At 43.3% G+C, this 15,715-nt stretch overlaps 2 protein-coding genes across 2 annotated transcripts; one reads left to right on the forward strand and one right to left on the reverse strand.

The window, feature by feature from the left end:
• Positions 1-233: 233 nt before the first annotated feature.
• Positions 234-2,059, reverse strand: LOC118364630 (transmembrane protein 238-like). Its single transcript, XM_035746337.2, has 2 exons — positions 1,917-2,059; positions 234-1,409 (listed from the first exon to the last, which is right to left on the reverse strand). Exon 2 carries the CDS (start codon positions 1,397-1,399, stop codon positions 1,073-1,075), a length of 327 nt encoding a protein of 108 aa, XP_035602230.1. The 5' UTR covers positions 1,400-1,409; positions 1,917-2,059; the 3' UTR covers positions 234-1,072.
• Positions 2,060-3,388: 1,329 nt separating this feature from the next.
• LOC118364096 (coiled-coil domain-containing protein 106-like) lies at positions 3,389-15,426 on the forward strand. The gene is made up of 9 exons (XM_052490082.1): positions 3,389-3,559; positions 4,121-4,200; positions 4,324-4,401; positions 4,741-4,971; positions 5,783-5,839; positions 6,003-6,245; positions 8,978-9,148; positions 12,785-13,088; positions 14,133-15,426. Exons 2-9 carry the CDS (start codon positions 4,131-4,133, stop codon positions 14,188-14,190), a joined length of 1,212 nt encoding a protein of 403 aa, XP_052346042.1. The 5' UTR covers positions 3,389-3,559; positions 4,121-4,130; the 3' UTR covers positions 14,191-15,426.
• Positions 15,427-15,715: the final 289 nt, after the last annotated feature.

The raw sequence follows: 15,715 nt of genomic DNA on the forward strand, positions 1-15,715 counted from the left end.
TCATTTGCAGAGCGATAAGGGAGTGGAAGTCTCAAAAGATACTTAAAGTATTTTATGCAGTATTTGAAAGAGTGTTTGTGTGTGACTCATGTCTGAAAATGTTCATCATAACTGGACTCTATGCAAGATAATCTATGAAAAATAAACTTTTGTAAATACTTTCATAAAATATCTGTTTTCAAGTCAATATAATGTAATACTTTACACCCCGAATCTTCACAAATGCCCTATGGTAGGTTATTTTATAGTTTTAATACAATTTTATAATTTAATACAAAAACCCTATTACGATTCAAAGAAAACCACAACACATGAATTATTATGAATATAAAGACCAATTCTGTACAGATTCAAGCCTAAACAAACCAACCAAGTGGACTATGAATAGCCTCCATGCTTGATCGTTTAAAATCCTATTCAGACAGTGTACAATTCTGTTATCTACCGGAGGTGTTTCGGCAAAGGTCAAGTCACAAAATGCAATGACCGACTGTTTTTCCATCTTGTAATTGACACTAGTGAACTATCAGTATGTAAGTCTCTTCCACTGTGGAGGCGGTGAAACTTGGGTTAAAGGATGAGGGAGTTCCATAAAAATATATATATCTTAAAAACGGAATCTTATTCCTGTCCCGGGTGAAATGGGTTGGCGTTGATTACGGGCATCCTCCCCGTCAGCTCCAAAAAAAAAAGGTGACATGGGTTAATCGTGTGGAGTAATGAATAGGATTCTGCGTTTACACATACCAAAAATCATTTTTATCAAAAGCAATCATTATCTGCCTTTCTATTGAAAACTAGTTTGAAAATGTGAACATATGCTGCCTTGATGACAACATGACCGAGTGGCGCAGATTACTGTTTGGTTTGAGAAGGGTGCTCCTCCCAACCCCTCTTTTGTCTGTTCACATCACGGGCCATAGCCTGGTTCATTTAATAGCACTCCCTCAATGCCAACAATACTGCTCCCAGACCCCCAGGCAGTTTCACTGTCAGGGGCCGATAGTCTAATGGAGGCACTGAGGATCCTCCCCTACAACCACGCCCTTCTCCTACGCCTGACCATGAAGCATCATGAGGGGCTGCTGTGGCTCCTGGGGAGTCGTATCCTGCGGCTGAGGGAGCGGGCCAGCCGGTCCATGGCACCCATGGTTCCCCCTAACTCCTTCCTGGAGGTCAGGCCCTCAAGGTTCCCGCTGTACCACATGACCCATCCTCCCAGGGACATGAGCATCAGTAGAGCCCCAGAGTACACCAACAGGTCTCCAAAGTCCTGTCCCTTAATCTCTAATGGGGCGAAAACCCCCACCAGAAGAGCAGAGACACCGAGCAGGTCCATCAATATGGCAAACACCAGAGCCAGCTTACAGTGGGACAGACCATCATAGTGCTGCGCCATGGTCACTCACCTGGGGGACAGAGAGGTGGAGGAGGTGAGGTGTGTGGCACATTGACAGACATAAATCTTGTACATTGACATTGCTCAGAGTAGAATCACAACAGAGTCACCTCTGGCAATGATATGGGGTTCACTCTAGGCCTACTGGTTGAGTGGGAGGATATTATATGAACATAAACATGACACCATGGCGAGTATGTTCTGTAGCTATTAAAGTACAGCTATGTATGAAATAATGTAACCATGGTCAAATAACTACAGTATGTTATTTAAATATTTACTGTGTCTGTGTGTTTAGGCCTACACTTTAAAAAAATGTTTTAATAAAATGTATATATATATTTATATAACATTGTAGGTTCCTAAAATACTCTTCAACGTATCTTTATTCATAGGAAAAACAGGTGCCACACCTGAGCGCTATGATACTCCCAGCACAACCAAGTAACTTTTGTGTTTCGATGCCCGTTAAAAAAACGGATTTAAACACAGAAAAACATAACAGATTAATACTCACCTCATCACAAGTGCAAATGCGTTTTGATTAGTATCTTTTCAATATTTATCTCTTAAAAATGTAAGTAGAACCCACTCAAACTGTATCCTTCCGGTTCTTCACTGGCAGGTAAAAACAGTGACTCATGAGTGAATAATGTTACCTGACACCTCTCCACTCCCCCATCACCTGAGCTTTTCTGCACTGACGAATATCATTGGTCCGGTGTCCTTTGGTCAGAACAGCACTAAACGAAAGCAAGAAAAACATGTCAAACAATATTTTACTTTTCAATTCTTTTCACCCTGACATTTATTTGGGAATATGATTTCTAATGTATATGCTAAACAACAATATAAATGCAACATGCACAAATGTCCACTAGCAGTTCTGCCCCTGTGACAACAATTTTGGACCCCCTTGTGGCCCCCCTAAATGTGGAGTATGAAATAATTTTTACATAACTATCTAAATCCGTTATTAGACAACATGGCAACGTGGAACACTAATTTAACCCACACATTTTCTAGAGGGACGGCTTTAGGCGGAACATTGAATGATTATGAACATGGTCTCTTGCCTGCTAATGCCTACAATGCAGTGAAGAAAACGATATGACAACAATAACGTCTAATGTAACTGGCCCCTCTAACAGTACAACTGGCCCCAGCTTGGCCCCCCCAGTTGAAATGGTCTAGAATCACCACTGCAAATGTCAACGATTTTACTGAGTTACAGTTCATATAAGGAAATCAGTCAATTGAAATAATTGAATTAGGCCCTAATCATCTGAGACCAGCCAATCAGAATGAGTTTTCCCCCACATCAGCTGCCCGGGTGGCTGGTCTCACATGATCCTACAGGTGAAGAAGCCAGATGTGGAGTTCCTGGGCTGGCGTGGTTACATGTGGTCTGCGGTTGTGAGGCAAATTGGACATACTGCCAAATTCTCTAAATACGAAGTTGGAGACGGCTTATGGTAGAGAAATGACAATTAAATTCTCTGGCACCAGCTCTGGTGGACATTCCTGCAGTCAGCATGCCAATTGCACGCTTGCTCAAAAGTTGAAACATCTGTTGCATTGTGTTATGTGACAAAACTGCACATTTTAGATAATGATCATGCTGTTTAATCCGTTTCTTGATATGCCACACCTGTCCGATGGATGGATTATCTTGGCAAAGGAGAAATGCTCACTAACAGGGCTATAAACAAATTTGTCCACAAAATTTGAGAGAAATACGATTTTCGTATTTATGGAAAATTTCTGGGATATTTTATTTCAGCTCATGAAATATGGGAGCAACACTTTACATGTTATATTTTTGTTCAGTATGTAATTTAACGTGTTGTTATTTAATAATGACAAATTAATACAATACACAAGAGCTTTCCATTGATAATGATATGTATTTACAGTTCGAAACCTGGGTTGACACCGACAACTGGGACGGGATCCTGACTGTACAGCAGGGTCTTTTCGTTACAAACTACATTTCAGAAAAAGATAGACTCTCCCTTAGGTAACCGGAAACGACGGCGAAGGACATAAACAAGACTTGTAAAATTAACGCTAAATTATTACTGTTATAGCTAGGTACGAAAGTGGACAGAATGAACGGGATTTACATATGAAATACATTGTTATAACGACTGAATAACGGTTCGTATATCATTGATTTGTGGAGAACTCCACCAGAAAATAGTTTGTGCGTAAAAGAAGCTGCTAGCTTGCTACTAGTAAAATAGCTAGCTGCTGATTATCTAACTAGCCTGTGTAAGATTAGCAGAGTCCTTATGGCAATTTGATGTGTAGCTAGCTAACGTGTCCATTGTTTATTATAACGCTACATCTTGCAAACTAGCATGTCAGCGACGAACATCGTGTATAATGTGCTAATATAACTTTCTAGTACGCTGGCAAGTGTAACGTTAGACAAAGGGGAATAAAGCGATCTGTGCGAAATAAGTAGGTAACTTATTCTGCATCTCTGCTGAGAATTGCCATACAGTAACTACTAGTAATTACATTTCTAGTGGCATAATTGCATCCACAAATGCTTAGTTAGCAAGCTGAAGGCAACACTTCGAAGTTATTACAAAACGGACTGCATACTGTTACATTTGCAACGAAACGTCGTCAATGGGAGTTGTTATCCATCATTGGATGTTGTGTGCCAAATGTAATACATTAATAAACGTGTATTGTTTCTGTACAATGAAGGGTGCACGAGATGCAGGAGGGAAATATTAATGACGCTTTGCCTACCTCCAAGAACCACACAGGCTCCCATCCCATGCAGAGTAAGATTACTAAACCTTCTAAAATCTGCATCATTGATATAGATGTGTATTAACCTCTTCATGACAAAGTGATAACAGTTATTTATCCATAATAATGCCTAATGTATATTTCTCCCTCCGTAGCTCCGAAGAACGAGGATGCCTATGAAATCAACTTTGAGCAGCAAGGCTTCTTCAATCAGAATGAGCAGAGTTTTGAAGGTTCATATCAAAGCTTGTATTTCCTACTAGATCAGAACCCATACCATAGATGAATGTAGTTAAATGACCATCTGGAAGGACAGTCCAGTGAGTCCACTCACCTAGATCAGAACCCATACCATAAATGAATGTAGTTGAATGACCATCTGGAAGGACAGTCCAGTGAGTCCACTCACCTAGATCAGAACCCATACCATAGATGAATGTAGTTGAATGACCATCTGGAAGGACAGTCCAGTGAGTCCACTCACCTAGTTTCTCCGGTGTGAATCAGTTAGTGATTAAGATTAATCCTGATATTCATTCCCTGACCCTTAACTTCCTGTGTGTGTTTCTCAGAGTCGCCCCCTCCCTCGGGTGCCCCCCCACCAGGCAGCTCGTACCTGCTGATAACCAACCTGCGGACGCAGCTGCAGATCTCACTGGAGAAGAACTCGTGGCTGCATAAACGCATAGAGGACCTGGAGGAGGAGAGGGACTTCCTGCGTTGCCAGCTGGACCGCTTCATCTTCTCTACCAAGACCCAAGGCCATCAGAACCAGGGCCCCAGCGAGAGCCAGTACAGCAACGGTGAGAGAGGGGCATGGAGAGGGTTTGGGAAGGAGGATGGACACTGGGGAGACACAACCATGATGTAGAAAGATGTATTGTGATTAGAGAAGTTCTACCATGCTAACCACACCACTCACATTGTGTGCACGAGTGTTGCTCAATAAATGTACACGTTATTCAATAATTTCATCCCAACTGCTTGTGCGCCACTTGGTTCTATTTTAGACGCTTGATGTGCTGCAAGACCCGCCTCTCCCATCTCCTCATTGGTTTTTAGGAGCATATACCCATGTGGGTGATTGAAAGATGGAGGTTCACACTCCAATTTATTTGGTAGTGGTAATGTACCTTAAATATGGTTGCCAACCACCATATACAACTCCACAGAATAAGAAGAATGAACAAGGAGAAAAACTAACTAGGTTTCCCCTTTTTATCTGTGGATTAATTGTCGGAGTAGAGAACACATGATTTTGTATGACTCTACATAGATAAAAATTCGAAAAAGATCCTTAAAAAAAGGACCATATGCATTTCAGGTAAAATAACAACCCAATGTTTATTTTCTAGGACAAATTAGCTAACAACAGCAATCTAGCTAAATGTCCATGAAAGTTTCATGTGTGTTTCGACCTGTTCCCAAATTAATAGAGTTTGTCCACAGTTGGTTTGGTATTTTAACCTGTATGTCATGAATGTGTCTGGTGGGGATAGACAAAATCAGCAGGTAGACGCACGCACGCGTGGAGCCGGTTTGTCAGCATGTAAGACAACATACTTTTTACAGGCATAGATTTATTCTCGGGAACCGTTGTTTTTCCTCCTGCAGGCTATGACTCTAGACGTTTTGAATGGAAGCCGAGGAGAGAGGGGGAGCGGCCAGCTGGTAAGGACTGCTTTATGACCTCACTAGTCCCTTGTTGTTCATGATACATATATCTAGATCCAGAGCATATTCTATACATTCTCATCACCTCTCACCACTACTGGCCTCAGTTCACTGATCACCCTCATTGATCTTCTCCTTTTCTGTTCGTTAACCCTTTCAGAGCAGAAGTCCGAGCCACAGCGTTTCACATCTCGTCAGATATTCCAGCGAAGACCCTCCCCCACTGCCATGGCCCCACCCAAAAACCACACTTCCAGCACGATAGCCAATCAGATGGCCGCAATGAGCTCCATGTTCAGCTCCGGGGCCTCCCAGACTCTTTTGCAGGGGCACAGCAGTGGCAGTAGCAATGCTAACAGAGCCACCATGAGTGACATGAATGCACATGGGAGCATAGGGCCAGGTAAGGGGATCCAAACAAAAGGTTGACATGGGAACAGGACTCTTGCACGTGCCAAGGGGTTCCGTCAGGAATGGGAGAGGCCTCCCGAGTAGTGCAGTGGTCTAAGGCCCTGCATCGCAGTGCTAGCTGTGCCACTAGATATTCTGGGTTCGAGTCCAGGCTCTATCGCAGCCGGCCGCGTGCGCCGAACCATGGGTCTCCCGATCAATTGGCCCAGTGTCGTCTGGGTTAGGGGAGGGTTTGGCCGGCAGGGATGTCCTTGTCCCATCGTGCACTAGTGACTCCTGTGGCGGGCCCGGGCGCATTACACGCTGACACGGTCGCCAGGTGTATGGTGTTTCCTCCGACACATGCAGCTGGCCCAGTGCAGCTGGCTTCTGGGTTAAGTGGGTGTTGTGCCAAGAATTATTGCGGCTTGGTTGGGTTGTGTTTCGGTGAATGCACAGCTCTTGGCCTTCGCCTCTCCCGAATCCGTACGGGAGTTGCAGCGATGAGACAAGACTGTAACTACCAATTGCATACCACGAAATTGGGGGGAAAAAGGAGTAATAAAAAGGAATTGGAGGGAAGTTCTAGGGTCGAGTTCAGGACAGGACTGGACAGGATCGACAGTCCACAGGAATGGTCGCAGTACAGGAATAGTTATACAAATATTTTTTGGGGGGAGGGTTAGGCTCACTCTCACTCCTTGCTCCAGTTTTAGCCAGTCCCTACTTTACCTAAGATGCCAACGTACATCAGTGAATGATGAAGCCTTCAAGAGAGGAATTGCAATATCTTGTTGCAGCCAAGGACCCATCACTAACATTAGAGCCATTAAAAGGAATGAGCTATGTTTTAGCTAAATGTGATGGAGTTGTCTTTGACAACGAAAGAACTGAGTATACAGAACCAACCAGAGAGCAGGACAAGCGGCATGAAGCGGCATAGCTGCTCCACCAACAACATTAGCGTCCAATTGTTTGCATATTTAACTAAACCTGTGCCATCTGAAGTAACGAATAGGATGGCCATAGGGTGGCAGATACGGCGTCCGGCCATTTAATCTGGTTGAGGGCCAAAATCGGGTAATGGGGTTGCTATCAGCTGTGTGTGAACTGCAGGCAACTGTCTCGTGAGCGCTGAGCAGCAGCCAAACAAACCAGTTGCTATGGCTACCATATATACAGTCATTGATGATGGCTACTCACAAGCAGAATGGGGGACAGAGATGAGCAGCTAATGGAGGAAGTTATTTCTCATTTCTGTGTGTAAAAATTGGGGATTTTTATCTGGATAGGACAGGAATGTTCCCGGGGGTTATAGAACTCTTTCGGGATCAGGACCAGTGATGTACAGTACTTAAGTAAAAATATTTTAAAGTACTACTTAAGTATTTTGGGGGGGTATTTATACTTACCTGTACTATTTATATTTTTGACAACTTTTACTTTACTACATTCGTAAAGAAAATAATGTACTTTTTACTTCATTCATTTTCCCCGACACTCAAAAGTACTCGTTACATTTTGAATGCTTAGCAGGACAGAAAATGGTCCAATTCACACACTTATCAAGAAAACATCCCTGCTCATCCATACTGCCTCTGATATTGTGGACTCACTAAACACAAATTATTTGTTTGTACATTTTGTTTGAGTGTTAGAGTGTGCCTGCCCCTGGCTGTCCGTAAAATAAATAACAAAAGACAATTGTGCCTGCTGGTTTGCTTAATATAAGGAATTTGAAATTATTCATACTTTTACTTTTGATGCTTATGTATATTTGAGCAATTCCATTTACTTTTGATAATAAGTATATTTAAAACCAAATACTTTTACTTTTACTCAAGTAGTATTTTACTGGGTGACTTTCACTTTTATTTGAGTCATTTTCTAATAAGGTATCTACTTTTACACAAGTATGACAATCGGCTACACTTCCCACCACTAATCAGGACAGTACAGGGGGACAAATGGACAGTACCAGATGAGACAGGAATAAATGTTCACTTTACATGACAATCTCTAATCCAAACTATGAGCACCTCTCGTCTATCAGCTCTAGTCTATCACCTCTAGTCTAGCACCTCTAGTCTATCACCTCTAGTCTATCACCTCTAGTCTATCACCTCTAGTCTATCACCTCTAGTCTAGCACCTCTAGTCTATCACCTCTAGTCTAGCACCTCTAGTCTAGCACCTCTAGTCTATCACCTCTAGTCTAGCACCTCTAGTCTATCACCTCTAGTCTAGCACCTCTAGTCTAGCACCTCTAGTCTATCACCTCTAGTCTATCACCTCTAGTCTAGCACCTCTAGTCTATCACCTCTAGTCTTAACACCTCTAGTCTAGCACCTCTAGTCTATCACCTCTAGTCTAGCACCTCTAGTCTATCACCTCTAGTCTATCACCTCTAGTCTAACACCTCTAGTCTAGCACCTCTAGTCTATCACCTCTAGTCTAACACCTCTAGTCTAGCACCTCTAGTCTATCACCTCTAGTCTAACACCTCTAGTCTATCACCTCTAGTCTAACACCTCTAGTCTATCACCTCTAGTCTGACACCTCTAGTCTATCACCTCTAGTCTATCACCTCTAGTCTAGCACCTCTAGTCTAACACCTCTATTCTAGCACCTCTAGTCTATCACCTCTAGTCTAACACCTCTAGTCTATCACCTCTAGTCTAGCACCTCTAGTCTAGCACCTCTAGTCTAAAGTTGTTTTTTATCACGGTCTTGTTTGTCTGTTCAGATTCCCTGTCCCTCCTGGGGGAGGCCGAGGAGTTCCTGGAGCAGGATGGCTACATGAATGAGGAGGAAATGATTTCAGGAGAGGAGGTGATGTCCGAGGGCATGAGCAGCGGTGGGCACCCAGGGATGAAGAGGAGGCGGGTCTTCCGAATCACCAGGGAGAGGCAGAGAGGTGAGGGACAATGGCAGCCATGTTACTCATTTCATGTTCCACCAAAAATTCTGAAATGTTTATTCCCAACTACAACATTTTCCGTCAAGATAGAACTGCCAAAGGGGGAGGAGTTGCAATCTACTGCAGAGTTCTGTCATACTTTCCAGTTCTATGCCCAAACAGTTTGAGCTTCTAATTTTAAAAAGGAATCTCTCCAGAAATAAGTCTCTTACTGTTATAGACCCCACTCAGCTCCCAGCTGTGCCCTGGACACCATATGTGAATTGATTGCCCCTCCTCCCCATCTATCTTCAAAGTTTGTTCTGCTTGGTGACCTAAAATGGGATATGCTTAACACCCCGGCCGTCCCACAATCTTAAGATAGATGCCCTCAATCTCACACAAGGGACCCACAAGGTACCATAAATCCGTACCTAAATCTGTAAACATGGGCTCCCTCATAGATATTATCCTGACCAACTTGCCCTCCAAATACACCTCTGCTGTTTTCAATTAGGATCTCAGCGATCACTGCCTCATTGCCTGCATCAGTTATGGGTCCGCAGTCAAACGACCACCCCTCATCACTGTCACAGGCTACCTAAAACACTTCAGCGAGCAGGCCTTTCTAATCGACCTGGCCCGGGTATCCTGGAAGGATATTGACCTCATCCCGTCAGTAGAGGATGCCTGGCTGTTCTTTAAAAGTAATTTCCTCACCATCTTAAATAAGCACGCCCCTTTCAAAAAATGTAGAACTAAGAACAGATACAGCCCTTGGTTCACTCCCGACCTGACTGCCTTCGACCAGCACAAAAACATCCTGTGGCGTATTGCACGAGCATCGAATAGTCCCCGCGATATGCAACTTTTCAGGGAAGTCAGGAACCAATACACACAGTCAGTTAGGAAAGCAAAGGCTAGCTTTTCCAAACAGAAATTTGCATCCTGCAATTTGCATCACTGTCAAATGAAATTTGCAACTTGTAGCTCTAACTCCAAAATGTTCTGGGACACTGTAAAGTCCATGGAGAATAAGAGCACCTCCTCCCAGCTGCCCACTGCACTGAGGCTAGGAAACACTGTTGCCACCTATAAATCCACGATAATCGAGAATTTCAATAAGCATTTTTCTACGGCTGGCCATGCTACCCCAACCCCGGCCAACAGCTCCACACCCCCCCACAGCTACTTGCCCAAGCCTCCCAGCTTCTCCTTCACCCAAATTCAGATAACAGATGTTCTGAAAGAGCTGCAAAACCTGGACCCGTACAAGTCAGCCGGGCTAGACAAGCTGGTCCCACTCTTTCCACTCTTTGTAAAATTATCTGCCGCCATTGTTGCAACCCCTATTACTAGTCGGTTCAACCTCTCTTTCATATTGTCCGAGATTCCTAATGATTGGAAAGCTGCGGCGGTCATCCCCCTCTTCAATGGGGGTGACACTCTTGACTCAAAATGTTACAGACCTATATCCATTCTGCCCTGCCTTTCCAAAGTCTTCAAAAGCTAAGTTAACAAACAGATCACTGACAATTTCGGAATCCCACCGTACCTTTTCCGCTGTGCAATCCGGTTTCCGAGCTGGTCACGGGTGCACCTCAGCCACGCTCAAGGTACTAAATGATATCACAACCGCCATCAATAAAAGACAGTACTTACTGTGCAGCGGTCTTCATCGACCAAGCCAAGGCTTTCGACTTTGTCAATCACCATATTCTTATCGGTAGACTCAACAGCCTTGGTTTCTCAAATGACTACCTCACCTACTTCTCTGATTGAGTTCAGTGTGTCAAATCGGAGCGCCTGTTGTCCAGACCTCTGGCAGTCTTTATGGAGGTACCACAGGGTTCAATTCTTGGGCCAACCCTTTTCTCTGTGTATCTCAATGATGTCGCTCTTGCTGCGGGTGATTCCTTGATCCACCTCTACGCAGTCGACACCATTCTGTTGGACACTGTGTTAACAAACCTACAAACGAGGTCAATGCCACACAACACTCCTTCCGTGGCTTCCAACTGCTCTTAAACGCTAGTAAAACTAAGTGCATGCTCTTCAACCAATCGTGCCCGCACCCGCCCGCCCGCCCGCCCGACTAGCATCACAATTCTTCTGGACGGTTCTGACTTGTGAATATGTGAAGAATATGTGGACAACTACACATACCTAGGTGTCTGGCTAGACTGTAAACTCTCTTCCCAGACTCATATTAAGCATCTCCAATCCAAAATTAAATCTAGAATCGGCTCCCTATTTCGCAAATAAAGCCTCCTTCACTCATGCTGCCAAACATACTCTCGTAAAACGGACTATCCTACCGATCCTCGACTTCAGCGATGTAATTTACAAAATAGCCTCCAACACTCTACTCAGCAAACTGGATGCAGTCTATCACAGTGCCATCCGTTTTGTCACCAAAGCCCCATATACCACCCACCACTGCGACCTGTATGCTCTCGTCGACTGGCCCTCGCTACATATTCGTCGCCAGACTCACTGGCTCCAGGTCATCTATAAGTCTTTTCTAGGTAAAGCTCCGCCTTATCTCTGCTCACTGGTCACCATAACAACACTCACCCGTAGTATGCGCTCCAGCAGGTATATCTCACTGGTCATCCCCAAAGCCAACACCTCCTTTGGCCGCCTTTCCTTCCAGTTCTCTGCTGCCAATGACTGATATGCAAAAATCGCTGAAGTTGGAGACTTATATCTCCCTCACTAACTTTAAGCATCAACTATCTGAGCAGCTCACCGATCGCTGCAGCTGTACACAGCCCATCTGTAAATAGCCCATCCAACTACCTACCTCATCGCCATATTGTTTTTATTTATTTATTTTTGCTCTTTTGCACACTAGTATTTCTACTTGCACATCATCAGCTGCACATCTATCACTCCCGTGTTAATTTGCTAAATTGTAATTACTTTACTACTATGGCCTATTTATTGCCTTACCTCCTTACTCCATTTGCACACACTGTATATAGATGTTTTCTATTGTTATTGACTGTATGTTTGTTTATTCCATGTGTAACTCTGTGTTGTTTTTTTGTCGCACTGCTTTGCTTTATCTTGGCCAGGTCGCAGTTGTGTAACGGCGTTCGTTTGTTGAAGGAGAGTCGGACCAAAATGCAGCGTGGTGGTTACTCATGTTCTTTAATGATGAATAGCGAATACATGAAATAACTATACAAATACAAAAACAACAAACGGAACGTGAAAACCTAATACAGCCTGTCTGGTGAAAAACTACACAGAGACAGGAACAATCACCCACAAAATACACAGTGAAACCCAGGCTACCTAAATATGGTTCCCAATCAGAGACAACGAAAATCACCTGACTCTGATTGAGAACCGCCTCAGGCAACCAAGCCTATGCTACACCCCTACTCAGCCGCAATCCCAATGCCTACAAAACCCCAATACGAAACACAACAAAATAAACCCATGTCACACCCTGGCCTGACCAAATATGTAACGAAAACACAAAATACTATGACCAAGGCGTGACAAGTTGTAAATGAGAACTTGTTCTCAACTGGCCTACCTGGTTAAATAAAGGTGAAATAAAAAAATAAATAGAAATGCGTCTTTCCTTCCTTGAAGTAGGCCTAATCAATCCCCACCTCTCTCCATCTCTTCCCCCTCTAGTCAAAGACGCTGCAGGGGTTCTGTTTCGCTACAAGAAGATCCTGCTGACCTACCAGCGGCTAAAGAACATGTCTAAGGCCTTCCAGATCCATGGCGTAGACCGCAATACGGTGGCCTCCACCACGCCCATCGCTGAAATGCTGCTGGTGGCCCCGGAGAAGGTGGCGGACGTGGGCGAGTTTGACCCATCCAAGGAGAAGCTGCTGGATTACGCACGGCGCTGCTATGTCGCCCTGGACGAGGAGACGCTAAGCAGGGTGCAGGCCCTGAAGAAGAACAACCTGCTACTACCCATCTCCTACAGGTTCAGACACTGATGGGGGGAGGGACACTGGGGCCAAGGGGATGAGCGGAATCTGGGGGCCAAGGGGATGAGGGGAATCTGGGGGCCAAGGGAATGAGTGGAATCTGGGGGGATGAGGGGAATCTGGGGGATGAGTGGAATCTGGGGGGATGAGGGGAATCTGGGGGCCAAGGGGATGAGGGGAATCTGGGGAATGAGGGGAATCTGGGGGCCAAAGGGGATGAGGGGAATCTGGGGGATGAGGGGAATCTGGGGGCCAAGGGGATGGGGGGAATCTGGGGGAGGAGGGCTTCATTTTGTTATGAAGAAGAGCAGGGTGGGACTTTTGGAGAAGGTCGTCACTCAACCATCTCCCTAAGATTCAGACATTTATGGAAAGTTAAGATCTGTGTATGGGTGCCCTGGATATGTAGGGGAGGTTGTTGCTCATCCCGTACAGAGTTTGTTTTATAACTATTGTTTTAACTATTTGTTCAGAATCCTTTTGAAGTAGAGGTCATGAACAATGGCATTTCTTATTTCTGACCAGAGTACTATTGAACTTTGTAGTACTGTATTTCAGTGCAATTTTGACACGTAGGGCCCCATTTTGCCATTGCCAAAAAGTGGTGCTATTGTCTGAAGAGGCTGTGCTTCTCCCAGTTACTTACAGTAGCAGCATGAAGGTATAATGATCAAATCATAGATTTGTAGCATTCCAAACTGGCTCTTTATTTTCATCATACTTGAAATAAGTGCCATGCTGACTATTTGAGGTAATACAGACTTTTTTGACGATCATCTATTTTGAGCTGTCTACATTTCACCTTTTAGTGTCTTCATGTAAAAGTGGTGTCATATTCTGCACACTCTAAAAAAAAAGCAATGTCAATACTATACATCTTTATTTACAGATAAATGTTTGTTGTTTGGATAACATTCCCTCGTCTTTTTCCTAGCACTTCAAAAACAAGTGTATTATTTGTGCACTTAAATGATGACCTTATTTAGATATTTAAAAAAGCCCACACCCAGTGATTTTGGATCTGTCTCTCATTTCTCCAGGTTGAAAGGAGGAGAGGATTCTCTTAAAGAGAAGGAAAGTCACGCGACCACAAACTGAACAAAGCAAAGAGTAGTTGCACACTCTATTGCTCAGATTCCATCCTTTAGTAGAATCATTCCAGTGTTCTGTCAGAAAGCTTCCAGGTTCTGAAACAAAGGAAGTTAGCTAGCTGACTGACCACTGGTGTTGTGTCTGCACCAGAACAACAGAATAAGCAGATATTCTTTGCTTTGGAAGGAGGATGAGGCCAGTTTTGGGGACAGTTCTACTGTGAGGCTAAGCTGTTGTACCACAAATACATCACTTTTTTTTGTTGCACCAGAATATATTCTGTCACTGTTAAGTGCCACTGTAGCATACAGTTGTGAGATGTGTCATTTGACTGAAGTGTGGTGTAGTATAACATCACGTACCCTTTGTACTGTGCTACGAAGATGAGTTTTTTACTATAATAGTGGTGCGATTTACTGTGCTATTTCACCATCAGTTGAGATTTTTTTTCAGTCCTCTACTGCAATACTTTGTTTGCTTGAGAATAATTTATTGCAATTAGATTGCATACTATTACGTTTCTTTTTTTGTGTGTTCCAGTAAGCTCAGTGATTTCCAGAAAAGGGACAAAATACAAATGTTGATTTCTATTTGAACATATCAATCACCAGTTCCCCATTACAATTGCATGTGAAATTAACTCTTGTTGGTCAGTTGTTTAGACAGAGCTGTTGTTGATAATGATGTTAAAAAAAATAGCAGTAGTATTGGCGATGGTGTAATATAGTGGTATATTGTGTGTTTATTATACTGGTACAAGGAATTGCTGAGACTCCAGGTTGTCTGAGTGTGAAAGGGTACCTCTCGGTTTAAACTTCATGTCTTACTTATTCACAACACAAACTCACCCACTGACCGGTGTCAGTGTGTACAACTGCTGAAATCATGTTATGTTACAACACCTTTTTTTTTTTAAATTTTTTTTTAAATATTTTTTTTAACCTTTATTTAACCAGGCAAGTCAGTTAAGAACACATTCTTATTTTATACGGGTCAGATAAGTCATTTTGACTTTAATAAGGAACCAATCATTTACTGAACGGTGCAGTACAACCTGTATCATTTAAGATACCGGTCTCTGTGTGTGCAGCATTTCAAAAATGTTTAATATTGTATTTCTCTTCAATAATCACGAGGAGTAGCCTATATTCAAAAACTGAAAATGTTTGGTTGATTATACAAATTGTATGGACTGTAAAAACAGAAATGCCATTAAAGCATTTGATTTCTTAAAAATCATGATTTGACGTGTGATTCTCTATGTGTGTGTAGATAGGGAGATGCTAGGAAAAACAAATGCTGCTCCCCTGGGTCAAACTCCTTTCTGTTGTAATCACAGATCTGAGAGGTTGTTTCTGAAATCAATAAAGGGAAATCTAGCTTTCATGTATCCAATGCATACTATAATGTCCAATGTTAGAAAATATCATGCATTTTGTAAGAACTTCTTGTTTGGTGCTTGGGCAAAGATAATATACAGTGCCTTGCGAAAGTATTCGGCCCCCTTGAACTTTGCGACCTTTTGCCACAT

Source organism: Oncorhynchus keta, chromosome 31 (assembly GCF_023373465.1).
Source record: "Oncorhynchus keta strain PuntledgeMale-10-30-2019 chromosome 31, Oket_V2, whole genome shotgun sequence".
NCBI lineage: Eukaryota > Metazoa > Chordata > Actinopteri > Salmoniformes > Salmonidae > Oncorhynchus > Oncorhynchus keta.